We start from the raw sequence: 22,597 nt of genomic DNA on the forward strand, positions 1-22,597 counted from the left end.
AGGCTCCCCCATCAGGGCTCTGCCCAGGCTCTGGGGAATCGGCCCAGATCACCCCCAGATGCCACGGCGTGGGGGAGATGTCAGTCCGTCTTTTCATGCTTCTCTCCGCACTCAAGAGCCCAGTGGGCTTCGACCACCCTCATCACCCTGAGAGAGGCTGACACCGCTAGAGCGGGACCAGCCATTCCGAGGAACAGGCTTCAGACACTTCAGTATGTCGGATTCTGCACTAAACTTTAGGACAGGAAGGTCCCAGGAACACGTGAAATCTAAAGTCTAGAAGTGATTCACTTGGGACTTGAAATCGGGAAAGAGTCCCCACCCGAGGATGCGCCCACCAGAGGGGCCGCCACCAGCCTCAGGGAGCCGCTGCCAGCCAGATGAGACACAGTCATCTGTATTTGTTCGCACGGGCCACGGGCAAAACCATCTTGAAAACCACCATTCTAACGTATCTTAGGGTCGAACCAAACAAAGTGCGGGCTGAGCCTGCTCGTTGCCCCGTGCACCCGACCTGGGAAAGGCCTCCCACCATGGCACTGCCTCACCTTGTTACTCTAAAACCCGCTTTCGGAAACGCCTTCAAGTCAGTTGACTCCTTGGGTCTTGGTTTCAGGCCAAGGGACCCTGGAAGCTGTGCTGGGACCCTTCACAGCTTTCCCTCAAGCCCCCTGCATCATGGGACAGCCTGCAGCAAACCACCCCACGAGCAAACCGAAAAGAACAAGACCTGAGGAGGAAGAGGCAGCAGGCAGGTGGCAAGGACACACCAGCGATCACCCCCCTGGTGGCCATTGCCTGAGTTCTGGAACATCGGGGTTGGATCACTCCTCTCCACCCAGAACAGAATGGCCTGACCCAGACACAATTTTCTGATGAATTCAGAAGGACACTTAAAAAACTGATTTCTGCCAAACACATCTGCACTGCACAAAATATTAGGACGAACCGTATTTGCACGGTGACTTAAGCACCTGCACACTTGCCGTGTGGTCCAGGAATCTGATCTTACAATACAAGATCTTACAATACGAAAGCGACAACAACAACAACAAACCAACCAACCAACCACACCCTAATCAAACTCTCCTCTCTGATAACTACCACGGAAACGAAGTGCCCTGAGCCTTCTAGAAGCAGCGCCCTGAGAAAGGGACACAGAGAGCTGGTTCTGAGTCTTCCGCGAGGCATTCTGGGCTCTCTGGCCTTCTTCCTCAGCCCCCAAACACGGAGCCCGAGGTTAAGAAAGAACCACGGGCCATGGCCTGAGGCGGCACGGGGAGGGGGGGGGTGTGACTCACTGGCAGCCGGCCAGGGGACTGGCCAGGACAAGAGAACCTTGTCAGCGGACGGTCTGGGACACATCTGCCCGTCTGGATGGGGATGAAGGTCGCCCTTCATGCCTCACTGCCACGCGGCTACCCTGCGGAGCCCTGACCCTGGCAGCCACGACCCAGCTTCCAAGCTTCTGGCCATCAGCTCGGGGATGCGTGGTCCAGCGGTGCCGGCCCAGGGACTCCAAGCCCCCTAACTCAAGCCATTCCCCCCAGATGTAGGCTCCGGCCTTAGCAACAGCAAACAAACAGTCCCCTGAGCACAGCCTGGTGCTGGGCCACCAACACCAAGAGAAAACAAGGTCCGCCAGCAGTGAAGTTACCTTACGGACAATCCTGTGATTTAGCTCCCAACTGCACCGACATCACAAATCTGGGCAAAACGCCGAGTGACCCCCGCCTCCCTGCCAGGTTCTCCATCTGAGTGTGTAAGCCGCGCCTTGGAGACCCTCCGACCAGCCAGTCCTTCGACCGAGACATGGATGGATGATGGAAGGACGGGAGGAGGCAGAAGGTCTAGAACCCTCCCACCCTCTGCCCCTGGCTGAGGCATCTGCCACTCTCCACACAGATGAGTCAAGAGGAGGCAAGGAGCTCTTTGCAAAGATGCCTTCTTTCCGGCCTACGTCTGCACCCTATGCTCAGAGCCACTGGAGGGGGCGGTGAAGGGCAAGGGCCTCTGAGGTGGCCCCGTTGAAAGCCCTGGCTGCCCTGTGCCGAGGTTGTGGCCCTCCGTTTCCACTTACCGGGCCTGCTGCTCCGCCTGGCTGGCCTGGAACGAGAGACAGAAAGCGCCGTGGTCATCACGAGACTGGCCCCTTGTGGCACGTAGTCAGGACAGGGCCCCATCCACTCTCAGCCCTCTCTACTTGGCTGGATGGACTGTGGCCTTCTCCCTCCCCCTCCTCAGGCTGACCTGGGCATCCTGGGTGTCCCGAGCCTGGCCTGCCTCCAGCAGGGCCTCAATGGACTGGATTCTCTCCGTGAGCTGTGAGTTCTCGGCCCTGGCCTCTTGGAGCTGCCCATGGAGACCACTCAGCTCCTCGCACTTGCTCTTCACCTCCGCCTCGGAGGACTGCAGCTTGCTGTGCAGCTCTGGGGGAAAGGAGGGCAAGGGTGGGTGGGGGCGGGAAACGCTGGGATGGACACCCCCCACCACCTCTCCTCTGTACACAGCTTCCAGGGCTCCCTCCCCTGTGCCTTGGCTGGTAAGACAGAGTTGTGACCGCTGGGGCATCTTACTAGCCGATGGATAAAGGCAGTCACACTGGCTTTGCTCTCCAGGACACATTATGCCCTCGGATCACTCTTGGGAAAATGCTGGAAATCTAAAATGGATTCCAGCTGCAGTTGCTAAACATTTGTTCTCTGGGAGACCGGCTTGTATCAGCCGAGTTGTGCTTAGGCGACTGGAACCCAGCACTCCCGCCAACCACCCCAGTCTCCTAGTCTGGCTGCTCTGCTTCCCCGTGCCCCCGCTTCTCACAGGCCAGCGAGGCCTGTGGGTTCCACACCCACCACCTCCCAAATCCCCCCCTGGCTCACCACGACCCCTGCGGCCACCTGGGCCGTGCCGCACTCTTCTGATCGCGAAGGTGACTTACAGGCTTAGGGAGACCACAGGCCCACCCTCCAAACCTGGCCTCTTGGGCTGAGTGAGCCAGGAAAGCCAGAAAGGTCCAAAAGGAGGCAGCAGAGAAAGTCAGCAAAGGCCTCAGGGGTGCGGCAGCTCACCCAGAACCATAGCGCCAGGCTCCAGCCGGGGGCACCTTCCGCACCCCAACACCCCGGCCCAGCCCGCCAGCTCCCCCCAGCACCTGGTTCCGGCGGCTCTGCCCCCACCCCCGTGGCCAGCCCTTCACCTGGCTGGGTGCCATCGCCATCTCACGACTCCCCGAGGGGCAGAGTCAGGGATCCCGTGCCGCCTCACTCGCCAACAGGGCTGGCCCTCTTTATGGGTGCGGGGCCGGGGCGGTGTGCGGACCCACATCAGGCACACCCCGGCAGGCCCGCTGGGGGCCCCGCAGCCAAGGGGCCGCCCTTACCGGCCATCTGCTGCTGCTGCTCCTGGGCCTTCTCGGCGTCCGCCCGCAGGCTGGCGTGGCTGGTCTGGGAGCGGCACAGTTCCCGGCTGACCTCGTCCAGGCGCTTCTGCAGGGCCTCCTCACTCTCCTTGTGAGACGCCTAGGGCAGAGGCAAGAGGGCCGTGAGGAGGCCGGACCCCCAGCTGGCTCTGAGGCCAAGGACCACGGAGAGCTCTTCCCATCCTGCCAAGCCGGCCGAACGACCGTTATAAAATGCTCCTGGATTTCCGAAGTCGGTTCGCCCACTGAGAGCGCCAGGAGGCCCCCCCAGCCCGAGTAAGTTCTCAGGAAGGGGCCCCAGGTGAAGAAGTGTGACTGCTAACAAGAAAAAGCCCTATTTTGACTTCAGTGTGACACACGGAGATGCCTCCCGCAGCCTAAACATCCAGTCCAACTCGGTGATTTCCCACGTGGGCCCCTCCCAGGCTCACACCTGGTGAGCTCTTCTTCCGGGAAAGCCCTATTCTAGGCACTGTGCGTGCATCGGCACGGTTAATCCCCAGCCGGCCCACGACGCGGGTACCACGGTCATGCCCGTGTGACACATGGGGACGCTGAGGCTCTGAAATCCCCAGTATGCACCAGGGGCCTCACGGTCAACCTCAGGACCGCAGAGGAGGCAGCCACCTGCCCCGCCCTCCCTCACCACCTGTGGTGGGCCGCTCCCAGAATCTCTGGTGTCAGGAGGAGACGGGAGTCTCTGTGGCCCCAGGCTGGGGATGGGAGCCCAAGGCCTGGGAGGATAGGAGACGCTAAGAGTGGTGAGAGGCCTTGGTCGTTTAAAAATGGCACACATAATGGTGACAAGCTGGGGGCCAGAGTGGAGGTTCTAGCCCTAGAAGCAGAACTATCCAAAAACCTTTAAAACAGAATCACGGCCAAGCCCACCTCGGCGGTTCTGATCTCACTGGTAGGGGCAGACCTGCCTTATGTGAAAATCAATGCACATCAAATTATCCATCTCATTCCACCCAAACCATCCAAACCGTGTTCCTTTTTAGTTCCTTGTACACACCCGAGCATCAGTCCTCAGGTCTGTCATGTTAGCACCTTCCACAAGACAGCCCCACGGCCCCACTGCTGCAGCCTAACTTCTGTGACTGAGCTGAAGAAGGGCCCAGAGCCCTTCGGGCCACCAGGATTTCCTCCTCACCCCAAAAAGTTAAATGCACAGCAGGCATGACATCAAGGCTCCCCACACCCAGTCATCCTGCCCCCTAACAGGTCAGCTGGGGGATCCAAAAGTCATCAGGCCAACAAGCAGCAAAGCCCCTGGGCACTTTGGAGGGACAACCTTCCTCCCTCTGAGGGAGAACAGCCAATCTCCTGGGAAGACAAGAGCTTCCAGGCCCCAGTCAGAGGCTGAGAAGGAAGAGTACCCGTCCAGCCTCGAAGCCAGAGACGGCAGCACCCCAGGTGGTGGCCAACAGCTCCGGGGCTAGACCCACGGGTTCAACCCCGCCCCTGTGTGAACTGGGGACCAGCTGCTTCACTTCTCTGTGCCTCAGATCTCCTTACGGGTAATTACAGATCCGGGAGCACCTACCTCACGGGGCTGGGATGAGAACTAGCTGAGTGAATGTGTGCAAAGCACGGAGGACGGCGCTTACCACCCTGAAGGCAGCCATCCCGGGCGACCTAGCCACCACTGTTACTGACGAGGCCCAGGCCAAGGGTTCCGGCCCGAGCCGCGCATGCGCCGCCAGCTGTCAAAATCCTGGCTGCCAACGACGACCCAAGGCGGCCGAGCAAGCTCTGGTCTGTCCCCACTCTGCGAAGGGGCTTGGCGGGCGGAGCGCACAGGGCACTGAGGGGGGCTCCCCTGACTCACCTGCAGCTGTAGGACCTGCTTCTCGAAGGCAGCCGTCTTGGTCTCCAGAGCCTTTCGCTGCTGCTCCTCCTGCCGTGCGGCCTCCGACTTCTCCAGCAGCTCCTTGCTGACCTTGCTGAGCTCCTGCCGGAGCTTGGCCAGCTCGGCGTTCTGCCTGCAACACAGTCACCAGCCCCCACTGACGGACAGAGGAAGCCTCGAGTCGCCCCAAGAGCAGCCTCTGGGTGAAGGGGGCTGGCGGGACAGCCTTCCCTCCGGGGCACCTGCTCTTCCACAAACACTTGCCCAAGTCCTGAAGCCATCACTGAAGCCTCTTGTACTGTATCAGTCGTGTTGGGCTCTGATGTGTGTTGGTGAAAACGTTCTTTGATCAGCACGGAATATGGACCATACAGAGCAAAGAGCAAAATGTACACTACAGTATCCCATGGGAACCCTGCCCAGAAACAGCTGGAAATTCAGAGAAAAGGCAAGACACCCTTCTCCTCATTGCTAATCTAGGACCAGACAAAACTCCAGATGCAGGCTGACTGGCCACAGTAACCCTGTAGGGCCGGGGCGGGAACGGGCGGCCGCCAGCTGGAACCCATGTGTCCCACTTTCCCGGCTGACTGGACCACAGCCAGGCTGGGAGGTCACCGGAAGTGGGGGGTGGAGGCACTTGACAAAACAGACCCTTCAACACTGCGCAAAAGCTGGATCGCAGGACCAGCGACAAGTCCGGAAGTGAAGGAAGGAGACCCGATTAGAAGGAAAAGAAAGGCCGCTCCAGACCCAGCTTCCCCAATGTGAGGAGGTGACCGGCACACCAGCCTCCCTCACTAGGACACAAGACACCTCTTCAGGGCAGAACCGACGACCCAGGCCGGACAAAGGGGACAGACCGGACTGCCCACCACCCTGCAAGGTGGCCGCAGGCAGATGCAAGCAAGAAGCCCGGCCAAGAGCAGCTGTGCTCTGCTGGTCGCGGGGTAGGTGGCTCCCACCTCTCTGCACCTGGCCTTTCCCCACTGCACCAGGGTGGCCGTCCCAAAGCCCCCTGCGGGGCCGTCAGCTCACATTCTAGAAGGCCAAGATTCAAGATGGGAGGGCTTGCAGGAAAGGCTGGACTCCAGCACCCAGGGCCAGAGGTGGGAGTCTCAGTGGGCAGCCCCTTGGGACTGCTCTGGAGCTCTGGGCAGGGCACACAGGGCAGAGCTCCCACGAAGGGAGTCAGTGGCTGCCACCTCAGGGTGACAGATCTACAGGCTTTCCAGCTTTTCCCAGGAGGCCGCAGTGGATTCTACGAGACAGGGGAAGGCAGAGCGTTCCTCCCTGCCCACGTTCAACTTCTGCTTGTAGCTGCTAAGGAAACCAGAGCCACCCCCCCACGCCCCCAGCCTGCTGACGGGCCAGGCCAGATGTGGGCGCACACACACCCAGAGGGGACCTCCAGACAGAAGGGGCTGGCCTGGGGAAGGAGGCCTTTAGCTCACACTCTGGCCTGGGGTTTGGCGGGGGGAACCAGACACACGGACACAGACTCCCTTTCCCAGTCCAGCTCCTGGGCCAATACTGTCCCCACCTGACTTGCAGCTAAAAGAGGATGCCAGCGCTCCTCTTGGCAAACGGGGACGCTCTGGGGATGACACAGAACCCTAGATAGTCCCTTCAGGAGACTTCAGGTCAAGAGAAGGCAAAAAAGTGTGAATCAAAAGAAAACGCATCGGGCTTCTTCTGGGCCAGCCTGTTGAGACTGTAATGCTCAAATCAGCAAGTCCAAAGGAAGCCACACGGCCCTGCGTTCGGTGAGGTCACTGCTGCCCTCTGGGGCCAGCCCGCTAACTGGGACCCCCTGGCACTTGAGCTCCTGACAGGCAAGGCTGAGAGCAAGAACCCCTCGAAGCCAGGCGGGCCATGTGCTGCGAAGGGGTATTTACTCCTGACCACCAGCGCGTCTGAGGCAAATGTCCCTTCCAGCACAGGAGCCCCCGTCCCCAGTGGAGAATCCAGGGGCTCGGGCCTACTGTGGGTCCCCACAACACCATCAAACTCTGATCCCAGACAGTCTGCTAGCTCCTGATATTCTGGGCCAGCATCAGAAGTTTCTAAAAGCTTCTTCTCGGAATGCTGTGAGGACAGACGTTGAAGAAGTATCTGCTCCCCAGGAAGGCCAGAGGCCGCCACTAGCCGGACCCGAGAGGCCTCTGATCATGGGAACACTGGCAGGCTGGGGCACGCCAGCTCTCCCTGGGGGCTTGACCATGTGTGAGGATGCTGGCCACGCACCGGAGGCTTGGCCACTCAGCACCAGACAGGAATGGAGAGTCGGGCCAGAGCCCTCAACGGGGTGGGTGTGCAAGTGCACCGCCAGCCCCACGTGCTCACATCGGGGGCCCATGCAAGGCCGCCGCACCAGCCCCACGTCCAGGAAGAGCCTCGAATGCACCTGCACAGCCTCAGGCAGGCCTCGGGAGCCCCCCCAGCTCTGGAGCCCCAGGAACCGGCCGTCATGCGGTCTGAACAGGGTGCCGAGCTTACTTGCTCTCCACCTGGCTCGTGGCTTGGTTCAAGGCGTCCCTCAGGATGGAGTTCTCCTGCTGCAGGCGGGCCAGCTGCGTGTTGGGGCCGTTCTCCAGCTGCTCCTGAAGAGTCCGGATCTGAAAAGTCAGGGAGGGGCGTCAGAGAGAGCCGGCTTCCGCAGCCAGGCCGGTGAGGTCCCGGCCCACAGACGGATACACCGAGGGCAACCCCTTCTCCATATGAGGGGAGAAGGACCCCTCAAAACTGCATAGTTCCAAGGTCAGAGGCAGGGGGACCCCCAGCACACATCCCCTCTCTCCCCTCCACCTCCCTGTTTCCAGCCTCCGGGCAGCGAGCCCTCAGCCAGAGCCACAGGCCTGCTCTGTGCACACTGCCTCTGATGTCGCCGGGGTAAGTGCTCTGACACCGAGCACAGGGCCACAAGCCGCAGCCTACGATGGCCCCAACGAAGCCTCATTTCCTGCCCGCTGATTTCCTGCGGCACGTCCCGAGCCATGCAGTGGGGAGGAGGCCGGGGCCCACCGCGAACAGAGCACCGGTCAGGGCATGAGGCTCAGGGCTCCAGCGCCCCAGGCCGGGCTGGGCAGGTGGCCCCCGCTGGCCTCGGGCAGCTCGTGCCTCTTGCTTTACGGGGTCCTCCCAACCGCGAGTGGAGAGAGAGGAGCCAGCGTTACTGTGGAGTCCTGTGGAGGCTGACAACTTGACCCAGCGGCACCCGAGACGGGACAAGGCGCTGGCCACCTGGAACCAGGCTGTTTTCAAGAAAGTGCTCTTTAAAATCTATTTTCTATCTTCCTAGTTGTTGACAGGAAACACACGCACGGTGGGCTGACAAGAGCCGGCCAGATGAAACAGCCCCTCCGTCCAAACCCAGACCAGGCTCTGGAGCCCGCGCCCCCAGCCCCTGGCGTCCTCCGGCGCCTTCCGGGGCCCACGCGCCCCTGACCGGGCCCCGCGGCCGCTGCCCACCTTGCCCTGCAGCTGCTGCACCTCCTTCACGTGCTCCCGGTAGCTGGCCTGCATGCGCGCCTGCACGGCTGTGATCTCCTGCTCCCGGGCCACGAGCTGCTTCTTCACCTTGGCCTCCCCGGCCGCTGCCTTAGCCTTCTCCGCCGCCAGCTCCTAGGACAGCGCCGAGGGCAGAGGGGCAGTTAGGCGAGCGAGGGCGGGAGCTTGCCTGATGGGACCAACGTCCTCACAGCCCAGACATCACTTCATCACCCGGGGCTGGGAGCTTGAGACTCCTCCGCCTGACTTCCCAGACACACCAAGCCGGCCACCGCAGACAGCCGGCAGGAGACAACGAGGGGTCCCCGGAAAACCCTTCTAGCCTGACCGGTAGGGGGCTCGATGTCAGGCCTTGGCCACGTGAAGGTAGCGGACGCAGGAAGGTGTGTAAACACGCCACACAGTCTTGCGCTCTCCTGGATTACTGGCTCAGCCCTGCTGGGGTGAGGACACCCTGGCTAGGCCGGGTCCCAGACATCGAGGCCCCGGAACGCCCTACTCGAGTGCTTGTATCAGGACCGAAGAGGCACGAGCCTTGATGCCTGGGGTGGGGAAAGAGACAATGCCCGTCGCACCATGACTAGGGGGTTGGCCCCACTCCTGGAGGGCCTGGGTCTCCAGCACAGCTGCTCGGTCCTCCCTACCAGCCTAGGGAGCACCTGCTCTGCTCAGCGTCAGCTGCCCATGACGAACACGGGACGCTGGGCCTGGGGACCTGAAGCCTTAGGCAGAGGCAGAGCACAAAGTGGGAAGGGCTGATCAAGGAACAGGGGCTGGCTGGGGTCTGTGTCATTCCTGAAAGAATGGCAATGGCCGGAAGCCATGGGAAGCAGGGTGACAGCTCGAGGAAGGCTGATGCCAAGAGGCCCCTGGGGCTGGAGGTGCTCCCTGTCCATCAGCCCTCCAGCCAGGCTGACAACTACCTGGTGTGGGCCCAGCTGGCCTTGGTGACCACGGTGACCAAGCATCTCATAGGATTCCAGGCTCTGTCCCCGAGCAGGAGAAGAGAGAAGTGGGAAATCCTCTTCTCTCCAGGCCGGGGCTGCCAGGGAGACCCATCCCAAAGGGGCAGAGTCTCCCCCTGGTCTGGGACGGTAGCAAATCAGAGGCTAGGGGAGGAGCTAGGCTGATGGGGTGGCCACTGGGCACCAGAGCTGTTGTGTGTGTCCGGCCTTTCCTGAGACCATCTGGGACCCCATGGCCTCACCATTCACATAATCATCTTCCTGGCCCTGCCAGGGGGAGAGCCCACAGGAGCATGAGGTCCACGCCAAGGGACACTTCACCGATTATCTGTAGGAACGGGAGAGGCGGCCACCATTGTGCATCCACTCTGACATGAGCGGGTGTCTCACTCCATTCTCTCGGTAAGATGGGGGTCACGAACCCCATTTTACAGCTGACCTCATGGAGCCCTGGGGGAGATATGTCACCCAAGGCTGGGAAGGCTTCCTCTGAGCTGTGTGCTGGCCCTGCGAGGCTGAGGGGGACAGTTATAATGACACATGATCGCAGTGATGACCTCTGTGGTGCTGGGAGAAGAAAACGGGGCTCTAGAAAGCTTCTCAAGGGAAAGAGGCCAAAAGAGTCTTCAAGGATGAGGAGAAAATTTCCAGCCAATTACACAGCGAAAGGCATCTGAGCCTAAGGGAGAAGCAGGAGGAGAGGCCCAGGGGTGACGACGAAGGGCTACGTGTTGGGGGAGTGGATGGGGTGGGGGCTCAGGGGTGCAGGCGCCGGTTGGAGGATTAGGAGCCACTGGCAGAGCTTAGAGGGCCCTCACAGGACACGTTAGCACTCGGAAGCCCAAGAGGGTCCTCTCGGGCTGCAGGGAGGGAGGTGTGGTCAGGGGAAGGGTCCTGGCTGGACGCCTCGGAGCTCGATGGGTCAGGAGCACCAGGGGGTGTCCCTGCGTGTCTCACAGAGCCCTGCAGCTGGCAGGCTGGGAGCTACTCTGCCAGGTGAGAGCTGGAATGCATCCGGACGTGGGGACGGCGTCCACACGTGGGCTGCCAGTGTGGTTTTGGAAATCTTGTCAAGCGGCCACCACTGAGAGAGAGAGCAGCAGTAAGTGTCCAGCACAAGGGACAGCATCTAAGGAGCCTCCCGCGGGGTACACTCCCTCCTTGCACCCACTGCCCTGCCCACGGTGGCCGGAGACCCCAGGAATGGGAAGAAACAGGCCACTGTGACTGTCAGAAGCTGCACCCACTCACTCATCACACCTCCAGTTCACCCGAAATTCAAGGGGGCAGGCATAAGGAACCAGCCAGACAACCACACGGCCGAGCAGCTGTGGGAATGCTCCATCCCACTTCCTCTCACTTGAACTTTGTTTGGGGGGGGGGGGGGCAACAAATTTCACAGGGATTCTCACTTTGTCTAGAAAGAGGATACGGAAGAATGGCTCCCCGAAACCACAGACTTAACCAGTGGTGTGCTGGCCAGCTGGCCCTCAGGAGGTGGGAGGCCTGTGATTTGTAGGGCTGGCCCTTTTGCATGGCGTAAATGCTCCCGGCCCATGGCACACCACCAGCCGAGGCAGAGAGGAGCACAGCCAACTCCTGGGAGCAGGGCGAGTGGCTCCAGCCACCCTGCAAATGACCAACAAGCCGAGACGGGCTCATGTGAAGGCTGCGTGTGGACAGTCCTGACAGAGATGATGGGGTCCTCTGGGCAGAAGGCTACTGAGCTCCAAGGAAGGCCACAGAGACCTGCCTTTTTCTTTTCTTCTCCTTGGCGGAGCATTGACCAAGAGTAACCATCCAAAGGCTCGTTTCTGCTCTTGCCATCCCCACCACACAAACTTCACTGTTTGGCTCCAGGCTGCGTCCCTCCAACTGAGGTCAGAAACTCAGGCTGCCTCGTTTCTGACTACTCTAGAAAGAGCAGATGAGGGGCCCTGAGGAAGGGCTGCAGCCCAGACCGCGTGGGACATCACCAGTCCTAGGCCATCTCCCTGGGCCTGCCCAGACAGAAGAGGCAGGTAAGTGGCGAGAGCAAGCCACAGAATTTTGCTGAAAAAGACAGCTTTCGAACTGGGTGTAACCAGCCCCGTAGGGCTCTCCTCAGGAGAGAGGCAAGGGACAAAGCCCAGTGAGTTCTGACAGGGGTGGCAGGGGCGAGGGGGGGTGGCCCCTTGTGCCACGTGTCCCAACACAGCCTGAGTGATGCCCACAGCCCAAGGCAGCAGCATGGACCCATGACCGTCATTCAGGAAGTACAAGCGTTACCTGGGTGGCAAGCCGTCACCTGACACTACGGCCAGCCATTCCCCTGCAGGTCTGCTCCACAGACAGCAGAAAAGGGAGAAGAGCAGCTCCTTCACTCCCCTCCCCATGAGTTTATGCTCTAATTCTCAACAAAACCACCTTGGATCCGCTGGGCCCAACCTCCTTTCAGGGTGCGTACCCTAAAAAGACAGCCCATGACAACCTCAGGGCCCTAACCCCCGACTTAACGTCCACGCGCTCTCAGTCATGTGGTCATGGGAGGGGAGCCGCCACCCCCACAGCTATACAAGGGCCGCTAGAGGCGAGCCAGCCCCAGGTCATCAGCTCCCAGACAGCGAAGGCCTCCCCGCCGCCACAGATGCACCAGCGTGAGAGGCAGTCACAAGGCAGCAGGCCCCAGCAGGAGCCAAGGCGGGAAGGCCGGCCCACGATCCAGGGGCAGCGTCGGCTGCGGCCCGGGGGTGCGCAGGACAGGGCGTGCATGCAGCCGTACCTTATTGAGCTCCCTCAGCTTGCTCTTGGCAACAGCCGCGTCCTCCTGCTCTGTGGCCAGCAGCTTCTCCTTCTCTTCCAGCTGGCGCTTCAGAATTGCCACAGGGTCGCCCTTCTGAGTGGCCTAGAAGTGCCCACAGAGCAGCGTTAACAGAGGGGTCGCGCGTCCCCCACCCCCGCCTCAGCAATCAGACTGGGACCCATGACAAGAGAGCAGGGGCCTGATCAAGTGGCATGGGGCTTCTAGATGAGCTGGTTCGATCCTGACTCCACACACTTCTGGGAAAGGCACCCCGGCCTCAGCCACCCAGGCTGCCAGGCCTCTAGGCCCACTGCACGTAGGAGCTATCCAGACCAAAAGTTTTGGTTCTCCGGGCTTGTTTTTAGGAGCATGGTGTTTCCCACTAACTTGGACCAACGGTGGCCAGGGCCTCTTCCTACTCCACTGAGGGGCAATGACTCATCGTCTCTGGCTTGGTGCCCACCCCTTAGCTACAACTGTGTGAAGGTTGCAGGCTGCTAGCTGAAGTGTGGAGACCTTGGGAGGGGAGGTCTACTCTGGGGATAGTGGCCTGAGGTTGAGTCCAGGCCTGTCTCCTTGGAGGAGTAGTCCTCCTCACCTCCTCCAGTCACTCAGGCCAGGAGACACCCTTCCCTCCCCCAAGCTCACTGAGGGAGGCGCTCCCCTTGATAGCTCGTCGTGTCCACCTCAGCGAGGGCCAGGAAGGGAGTAAGCCCCACTGGCCTCAGGGCAGGGGTCACTAGCCTGGCTCTCAGGTCACCCCCAACATCACTAACCACTAGGATGCCACAAAATCCTCCAGCAAACTTACCTACAGTTCCGACTCTGGATAAGGAACAGACACGTGCCATGTGGCATCTCCTGGGAGCAGCTCACCCGCCACTAACACCACAGGGCAGGCGCCAGCCTCTGAACTGGCCCCCAGTGGCAGGAGGGACAGCAGAGGAAGGTGCTTCCAAGACCGTCACTGGGCCCCCCCGCCATGCAGGGTGTCCCTACACCTTCTGTCCTGCACCTGAGCCCCAGCCACAAGCTAGCTGGGCCCCAGCTCCCATGTTCACCCTCAGGCGCGTGGAACACAGAGCCCGGCCCCGGCCCGTAACGGCCTTCCTGTTTCTGCGCCTGGGCTGAGGCAGAAGCCGAAGCGTACGTGAGGTGATTCATGCACCCCGTGTCTGACAAGGGGTGGCAGGGTTCTGCCAAGAGAGGCAAGCGAAGGCTATTTTACGACCTCTGTGCGGCTTGGCAAGCTGCGTGCAGCCAGCCCAACGGGATCACTCAGGGGAGGCTGGGGCCCCAGGACCAGGTACGTGTTGCACCTCGCTGGCCCCTAAGGGGAGAGAAGGGGGGGTGGGTCCACCTTATGCCAGGTGTCCTGAATGACGCCAGCCTTCTCGGACAGGATCTCAATGAGCCGCTGGGCCTCCCCCTCGTTGAACACCATGCTTCCAACCGTGGAGACCAGCGTCTTGTAGGGGAGGTAGAGAGGGCTGTCGGAGTCCGGGGGCCCTGTGACGTGAGAGAGAGAAGGACCAGAGACTTACCCTCAGACCCCAGCAACCAAGTCGGTTATGCCTCGAAGCAGCGGGGGCCAGGCAGAGCCGAGGACTGTCGAGCTGCCTGGGCTGTGCAGGCTGAGGGCAGAGCCTGCTTGGGTATCCCAAGCTCTTTCGGAGTACTAAGAAATGGACCAGACTATGAGTCCCTGCACCATCCTCCCAACTGACCAAAGAGAACAGAGGGAGAGAGGTCCCCGAGGAAAGAAAGGCTGTTTTCCTGGATTGGGGGAGGACCCCCCCCATTTTATCATCAAAATGAGCAGAAGGTATATTTTCCCCAAAGGTGCTTTTTTCCCTTCCTTCTTTTTCCAGCAAACTGCTTGGTCCAGTTCTCGCCCTACATGGCCCAGCAAGGGTTAGCCCCCTGCCATGACCAAGTCCGACGGTCCCATGGCCCCTTACACAGACCCCAGAGCCACAACCCCGTGGTCATGAGAGAAGGACGGAAGGCAAAGACTCATGTCTCTTAGGCTGCATCTCTGTGGTCCCGGGGAAAAGAAGGCTCTTCCCACACATCCGGGTTCAAACACTATTTCTGGCTTCATGAGGCCTACAGCGGGTTTTAGGAGAGGGGAGGCTGGGCTGGGTTCTTTTCACAATGGGCCTGCCTGCTTGTCAGTCCATAAGTGACCTGCTAGAGGGCAGAGAGTCAGGTGCCAACAGCCACTTGTCACTTCTGCAGTGCGCACGCGCGCGCACACACACACACACACACATACACTCTCACAGTACAGGCTCTCATGCAGCCTTGAAGACCGGACAAGGTGAACTGAGGTGGTCCACCTGGCAGCACCCCTCCTGAAATGCCCGGATCTGCCCCACAGCCCACTGACTGGGGGGGCCACAGAGGAGTGACATTAAGAGAAACAGGCCGACCTGCCGAGGCACCTTCGGCTAAGCCCCCCTCCCTGAGGACAATGAATGGGGAAGGTTTCCATGGCAACCCTAAATTCTCTGGCCTGTCACAATATTTTCACTGACTAGTCACAATATTTTCATCGCAAGTCAAAGCAGTTAGCATGATACCTTAATGGGGGGAATGTGGGGCGTGGGCGAGCTGGTTGCTATGAGCACCTTCGTTGTAGAATTTCTTACCCCGGTGAAGCTGGGGAGAGTAAAAATAACCACGCTCAAAGACCGAAGAGCTCAAGGATGTCACGAAAATGAAGCGGGGGGTGGGGTGCACGCTCCCTTCAGCCTTTCTTCTCTTCATTGAGATACACATACAAAATAATTTTAGTGGTAAACTTATACACACTAGGAAAAGTCTTCTGACTATGGCCGAGCCAAAAACAAAGCCAAGCCCCGCTCTCAAGCTCACTACTGGAAGAAAACCCCACTGTTAGCATTTTGGTTTACAGGCCCCCCTGCTTTTCCTCCTCAGCCTGTAGACAGATGCTTACTGCCAAGGTTTTCCAGAAGAGGGATGTCCACTCTCTCAAAGACACAGCTGGAGTCAGACAGGGCAGGACAGCCCCTCTGAGGCCGACCCCTGCACAGTGTCCCTTCCTGACTCAGGAAAGGTCTACTCGTGTGCTCTCCCAACACACCGGCTGTCAGCCACACGGGGCTCCTGGGCACTTAAAACGCGGCTGGCGTGAACCCAGGTGTGCTACAAAATGCAAGTACACCCCAGGTTTTGAAGACTTGGTATGGGGGGAAAAAGAACGTAAAATATCTGTAATAATTTTCTGTATCGATGGCCTGTTGAAATTATAGTACTTGGGGTAAACTGGGTTGAATAAAATATATCACTAAAATGAACTCTCTTTGCTTCTTGTTTGCCTTTTCTCATGTGGCTGCTAGGGAAGTCAGATTTACAGAGAGAGCTCACACGTGTGGCTCACACTGTATTTCTACTGGACGGGGCGGGCTACTCCTATTCCCCCCCACCACCACCACCAAGCATGGCCTGCGGAAGCCCTGGCGGCCCCCTGCCCTTACAGAGGCCTCAGACTGACCGTGGGTTCAGGCCTCTCTTGAAGCCTCGCCTAGAAGGATGGTCAACAAACCCTTCCTTCGAGGCCCCTGTAGTCCCTAGCACTGCTGGGCAGGGAGGGAGGCATCTAGATAGGGGAGCTATGCTTTGCCATCGAGCTGCTTCCTCACAGACGTACCCCCGTGGTCTCCACAGACCGTGTGCCCTCCTGGAGGGCCAGGGAGATGGACCCCAGAACGTTTCCAAGAGTACTCTGTGAGTGCCATTCACCTTGATACAAACTTTCTAACCTAATTCTATTAAATTTTATTAGCTCTTTCAGTGAACCAAGTCATGAAACCTTGAACAAGTGAAACAATCCAAAACTACGTACGGCAAAATTGAACTCTCCCCTGCCCCTTGACTGATCTCCCCACAGAAACTTCCAGGGCCTTCCCTGTATTCATATGAACACTATCTTTTAAATTATATTCAGAGCCACAACTACACAATTTTTCATTAAGTCTTCTAGGTAAGAATGGTGTCATCTTTACTCTCCCCAAAGCAGGGGAAGTAAAAATGAAACAAAAAAGTACTTGGAAGTAGAACTCAGAACTTCGGGACTCCATGTGAATTGCATTTACTTCTGCGTTTCAAGATCCTCTCACCAAACCCGTGGCACTAAGCTCACTTTGGTACCTGTTCCTGGGAAATGGGCACGCTGACTCCCACCAACTAACGTGCTAACAGGAGCTAACACGTGCTGGTGCATTGCATATCTCCAGCAAATACTCAAAGACTAGAAACAACCCTTGGCATTGTGAAATCTTAAGGCACTAAAATAAACTTGTCAAAGACCAATGTCTTGTCTGTTGAGCCACCGACTTGCTAAAGACCATGAGGCGGTGAACCCTAGTGAGGCCAGCTCCCTGAGGGCCTGCTCCTACAGCCCCGCACTTTACCCACCTCCACTGAGTCTGAAATACCAGGAATGGACAAGCAGGGAGGCCTCAAGGAAGAAGGATGCAGCAGGAAAGCAGAGTGGAGAGACAGGACCCGTATCTCACGGCTCTGAAGTAATCCAGACCCATCCGATGGCAGGAGACCCAGTGAACAGCCCCAGCGGCCAGGCCCTTCAAGGATGGCACTGATCTGACTCAGGAGGCAGCCTCCTGAGCGAGGGGGCCTTGGACATGTTCCTTCACCTCTAGGGGATGGCTCCCATGGGTTCTGGGCCAGAACTCTCAAGAGGTGCGGACTTGCCAGGGAGAACCAGAAACGAGATTTTTATGTGTTGTCTCCTGACCTTTAGTGCTGACAGCTACCTCAATGAAAAATAAATAAATCAAACCACTGTGGGGTTGAACACACACATCTGCGGCCAGGTCTGGCCTGCAGGTCACCTCTGCCCTTGGGCAATGGGACACTACCATGGCCTTAACAAGGCCCCTGAGTCAGGTGGCCTGGGCTCAAACTGCAGCTCAGCTCCTGTCTGCCTGTGCATCCTTGGACAAGTTGCTTCACCTCCCTTGGCCTCAGTTTCCACATCTGCAAAATGGGGGTAATAATCAATCTTTCCTCTCTCACAGCCTTGCTGCAAAGATTAAATCCCAACATGTTTGGAACACTGGCTGGCATAAAAAGCCCTGCAGAATGAACCAGCACAGCCACCTTCAAGCCCCAGTCACACGAGGGTCCCAGACCCTGACCCCACCCCGCCCCCGGAACAGACAGCGAACGTAGGGAGGGACTCAGGGGGGCTAAAGCAACTCTGCCCTTCCTCCGACTCCCATCAAAGGAACAGAGAAGTCAGGCAAAGGTGGTGCCCAGGAGCCAGCCCCGCATACGGCGGCACAGCCCACACACCCTGGGGCTCCCGCCTTGCATGTTTGCGAAGCAAGGGTGCACGGCTCCGTCTGCACCCTCTTGTGAGGTGAAAGGGACAGCATGTTTACGTAAAGCAAGGAGCCCTCTGCCTCCCCGGGCCCCCCGCCAAGGAGCACGCAGCACTGGATAATGTGCGTAACACCTCAAATTCCAAACGAGGCGCCCTTCTGTGACCCTGCTGCGAGCTTTAGTCACCTAAAATTAAACAGGCACTTAGCAGTCTCTTTCTCACCGTCAGCGACGGGGTCCTCTGGGGAGTTTTCTCTTCGCACAACTACCGGGATCCCCAGCGGCCAGGGGTCGGTGCTAGGGACCCTACGGGGCTCCACAGCCCGGTGCCGTGTCGGGAGCAGCCCCTCCGGTGTCCAGTTACTGGAACGCTCCTGCACGGCTCACGTCCAGCTAAGTCAACCAACAGGGTGGCGCCAACAGCTGCTCACCAGTGAGGGGATCGTGGCCCAGGCCCTGCAACAGCCCACCACAAGGCTCCAGCTGGCGCAGGTTGCCCAGGGCGGGCCGGTCCCCACGGTCTCCGTCCCCAAAGTATGCTACCCTGTGTACCCGGCAGTCAGCAAACTGCTGGGCCTGGAAAGGTCGAGGCGGAGGTGCCAGCTAAGAGGCAGGGGAGACACGGGACGTGCAGCAACGATGCAGCACACCTATACAAAGGGAACATGGGGAGGGCGTGCTGCCAAGAAGCGGCGGCGGGGCCGGGAAAGATTTCGAAGCAGGGGATGCTTTAGCCAAGCACTGCTGGGTAAGGAGAAGGCGAGGGCTGGCGCAAAGTGGGGGCACCAAGGACAGGCAGCGAGGCTTGCAAGGGCCTTGCTATTCAGAGCAGAGGGAAGGGAGACTAGAGCAGGTCCACGTCTTCACGGTCCCCAAGGATCTGGAGTCTATCTCATAGGCAAGGAGCAACGCCAGTAGGGAGAAAGGTCTGTGACTGGGAAATGTTATTTCAGGACACCTCGGGGACAGGCCCGGAGGCTGGGGTAGAGGAGGGAAGAGCCCAGGGCCAGGCACCCGGCCCAAGGGCGCCAAGGAAGCTGAGCTGGGGGGACAGAGGCCCAGGTGGCAATCCAGGGACTCTGGCAGTGGAACGTGCCACCGGGGTGAGGTCTGGGGGCCTGGGGGAGAACTCCAGTGGCAAAAACATTCATTTGCTCAGGGAACATCCAGACCAGTGCTGCAGGCCTGTCTCAGACACACACAGCAGACTCTGCACGAGTGCCACCCCAACAGTGTCGGCCAGGGGCCCCCAAGTGGCTCCCACAACAGGAAGCCAGACCCCAACCTTGGGGAGACCGCCAGGCCCTGACATTCCCAACCACCTGAGCCAAACTTGGGTCGAAGGCCCTAGGGCCCGAGATGGGGCTCCCCTGTGCCTCCTTGAAGCTCACCACTGCACAAGCAACCATCTGACAGAGACGAAGATGAGCCCCTGACTCCCGCTGGCCCCAAACACAGAGGGAAACCCCCCACCGCCAAAACCATAATCAGAGAAGCCGGCAGGCACACCTGTCTCTATAGACGTGGGACTGGCCAGTTTGTCTGCAGTCTCTTCACTAGCCTCACACTGGGGGACGGAGGCTGCAAAGGGTCCTCCTGAGTTAGCAGGAAAGCAGCCCTCGCAAGGCCCCAGTTGGAAAATCCACTGAATGCATCGGAGGCGGCGGCTGCGGCCCCCAGACAGCACGCACGCACACACGCAGCCGACCCTAAGCCCAGCTCAGGCTGCAAAGCCTGCCACTGCCCAGGGGCTGCTCTGCCCCCACAATCTGATAGAGGCCCCGGAGCAGCAGCCACACTGGACTCCTGACCACCACAGACACTAACATCTGGTGTTTTAACCGCATGGAGCGAAGTACAAATAATGTTAAGAGCAGCCCAATTTGGGGCCTTTGAATCAGGCCTTTTCCTTTGGAGAAAAAAGTAATCTGTTAGCAAATCTGCGAGGTGGTGCATTTAATAATGCCTCATGGGATTAAAAAACCCTATAAATGACTTTTTCTCATTATACTTTTTTCCTCCCAAATTTCAACAAAATCAAGTTTATATCTGGAAGAAAAAAAAGAAAAACATCACAGTATTTCTTAAAGAAAGACAAGCCCCATAGGACCTCTGGGCAAGATCCTTCCATGGGCTTCCTCGGGCACAGTAGCTGGTCCAAGGAGAACACGCCTTCCTTAAATGACAATTAAGATTTCAGCTCACGCCTGAAGAAAAGACAAGATCTGTGCACCTGTAGGCTTCCTGACCACAGCTGCCTGAGGGCGGCCATGGGAGCCCCAGTGCCGCCATGTTTTTAGATGACTGAATGGAGAGTTCCAGAAGAATGTCATCCAGCAACTTCTCTAAGACATGGCAGTGCCATACTGATTCGGCTCCTTCCCTAAGGGACGTTCTTGTTCTTCCAAAAAAGAAAAGTTGGGTTTGAAGAACTTACATGGAAAGCGAATAAAGGCTCAGAAGCCCCAAAGAGATATCAAAGCTTCAAACCCTGAAAAACTAAGTTCGAAAGAAAAGTCTATTAAACCTAATCTCCATACACAACTGTCTGTACTTCAGCCCTAAGGGGCTGAAGAGAGGCTGCTGAGGTGGGCTGGGCCTGCCCTGAGAGGGGCCTCAGACGGAGGGACCAAGGCTTGAGGCTGTCCCTGCCACCATCTGCTGTCCATGTGATTTCTGGGAAGTCTCAAAAGAGAGCTGAACTTTGGTTTCTGCTTTTGCAAAAGCAGGTAAAGCTACAAGTCCATGAAAAGGAGTTTCATAAACCGTATGCCTAACCAAACATGTGGTTGAGAACAATAGCATCACATTCCTGGTGGCGACCCAGCAAGCGCATAGTGCAAGAAGGTCATTGTGGGAGGTGCTGGGGGGGGGGGATGGGATTGTAGGAAGGAAGGGGTGTCACTCCTATCAAGTCACATGGTTTAAGATGATGGCCCCTGCTAAGCTTCCCTAGTAAGTCTGAAAATTCTTCCCCATCTCCCCTGACCTCTGGTGAACCCTGCTTTGTTAGATTACAGAACATGATCCTATTTGTGCATTTTTGCCTGCTCTGGGGGGGGGTTTCCATATGGAGCTGAGCGGCCCCCCTAGGGCCCTGCCAGGTTCACAGATGTGAACAGGAGCCACTAACTTTTCATCTCAGCTTGGTTCATGACCACACACTGGGCACCCAGGGGCTGGGATGTGCCTGATAAGAACTGGCCACTTTCCTCCCTCGACCCGGACCCCTGAAGGAGCAGACGCTCCTTTCTGCTACTCGGAAAATGCTCAGGGGACCTACGGTCAGGGCTGGGCTGCCTCACAGTACCTGAAAGGTGAGGAGTTCCACTTTGGTACAACGAGTGCCTGTTTATTTGACTTACAGACAAATAATGGAGGTTTTTTTTCTTTTCCATTTAAAAAATAATGCATGTAATGAAAAAACTGGGAAGTGCAGAAGGGCAAAGGAAAGATACTGACATTTACCCATAGTCCTGCTCCCTAAGAGGGTCTTTCTCCCACACAGACATGTGTGTGGAACAAGGTCATCGTGGGGTGTCTGAGAGTGTGTTCTACCTTCTGCAGGTTGGCCAGCATCCCCTGGGCCCGGACTCAGTGGCCTTCCAACCCCGGAGCAAGCAGGCTGCAGACGGGGAAGAGGGTCGGGGTGAAGCCAGTGCAGGAGGGAAGGGCCCCACTCCGTAGCAACAGCGCTCATGCCTAGCTCCAGCAGAAGCAGGATGGTCTGGAGCGCGTGCAGGTGGGCACCCCATGTTCCCCAAGTCTGTCGTTGGTTTATCTGGGGGCCAGGCCTGCCCTGTACGAATCTGGACTCCCTTCCAGGTGCTGGGATGAAAGGGCTCGCCTAAAAGCCTAAGCTTACCTGCCCATTAGCGCATGCGCGGCCCACGGCAGGCAGGCTGCAGAAGTACGCGGCCGGCAAAGACGGAGCCCGAGGGCAAAACCAGATTTTCAAGAAACCACCACCATGTACACCACATACTTCCTGTTAAGAGCGCCGCGGCTTTTCCTAATAAACACCACGCACGAGAACGAACCCATGGAGGCCTGTAACCGGGCTGCACACACTCGGGAGCTTCAGTTCTGGGAAAATGTCCACTTCCCTGCGGTTCCCTGAGTGCCCTCTTCTGCAAACAGTAAGAGAGGAATCTGTGCCTTCTGTTTCGTAAGCAAGTGCCTTCTCTTTATTGCACACCTAGGTTTCTAATGCTCCCCTGAAGCGATCACCATTCCTACAGCACCACGGGAGCTGTGAAGTCAGGTGCAAGGCTCTGGAAAACACGCGTGCGGGCCTCTCATCACTCTGCGAGAACAGGAAATCGTGAAATGTCTTGGGGGAGCGATGTAGCACTGTTCTCCCAAATTAAAGGCGTTCCTGCCCTTTTACTTAGCGAGGACATATCTACAGAGATGCTTGCGCTATAATACACATACGTCACTGCGGCATTAATTGTGGCGGCAAAAGCCCTGCACACCCTTGGGGCGCCTGGGTGGCTTAGTCAGGGGAGCGTCCGACTCTTGCTTTTGGCTCAGCTCACGATCTCAGGGTCGTGAGATCGAGCCCCGCCTCTCGGGCTCTGCACTCAGAATGCAGTCTGCTGGAGATCCTCTCCCTCTGCCCCTCTGCCCTCTTTCTCTCTCAAATCATAAAAAAATAATAATAATAAATCTTTGAGAAAAAACTGTATACTATT

General features: G+C 58.2%; 1 protein-coding gene across 3 annotated transcripts in view; it reads right to left on the reverse strand.

The window, feature by feature from the left end:
• RRBP1 (ribosome binding protein 1) overlaps positions 1–22,597 on the reverse strand; it is a 62,490-nt gene that overhangs the window by 11,124 nt on the left and 28,769 nt on the right. For all 3 annotated transcript variants that reach the window (XM_026502997.4, XM_026502995.4, XM_026502996.4), the window contains exons 3-10: positions 13,888–14,036; positions 12,507–12,629; positions 8,742–8,894; positions 7,770–7,888; positions 5,250–5,403; positions 3,380–3,518; positions 2,251–2,429; positions 2,081–2,106 (exon numbers count right to left, since the gene is read on the reverse strand). In XM_026502997.4, the coding sequence (XP_026358782.2) occupies positions 2,081–2,106; positions 2,251–2,429; positions 3,380–3,518; positions 5,250–5,403; positions 7,770–7,888; positions 8,742–8,894; positions 12,507–12,629; positions 13,888–14,036 (1,042 nt within the window). The remainder of the gene's footprint in view (positions 1–2,080; positions 2,107–2,250; positions 2,430–3,379; positions 3,519–5,249; positions 5,404–7,769; positions 7,889–8,741; positions 8,895–12,506; positions 12,630–13,887; positions 14,037–22,597) is intronic.

Source organism: Ursus arctos, unplaced genomic scaffold (assembly GCF_023065955.2).
Source record: "Ursus arctos isolate Adak ecotype North America unplaced genomic scaffold, UrsArc2.0 scaffold_16, whole genome shotgun sequence".
NCBI classification, from domain to species: domain Eukaryota; kingdom Metazoa; phylum Chordata; class Mammalia; order Carnivora; family Ursidae; genus Ursus; species Ursus arctos.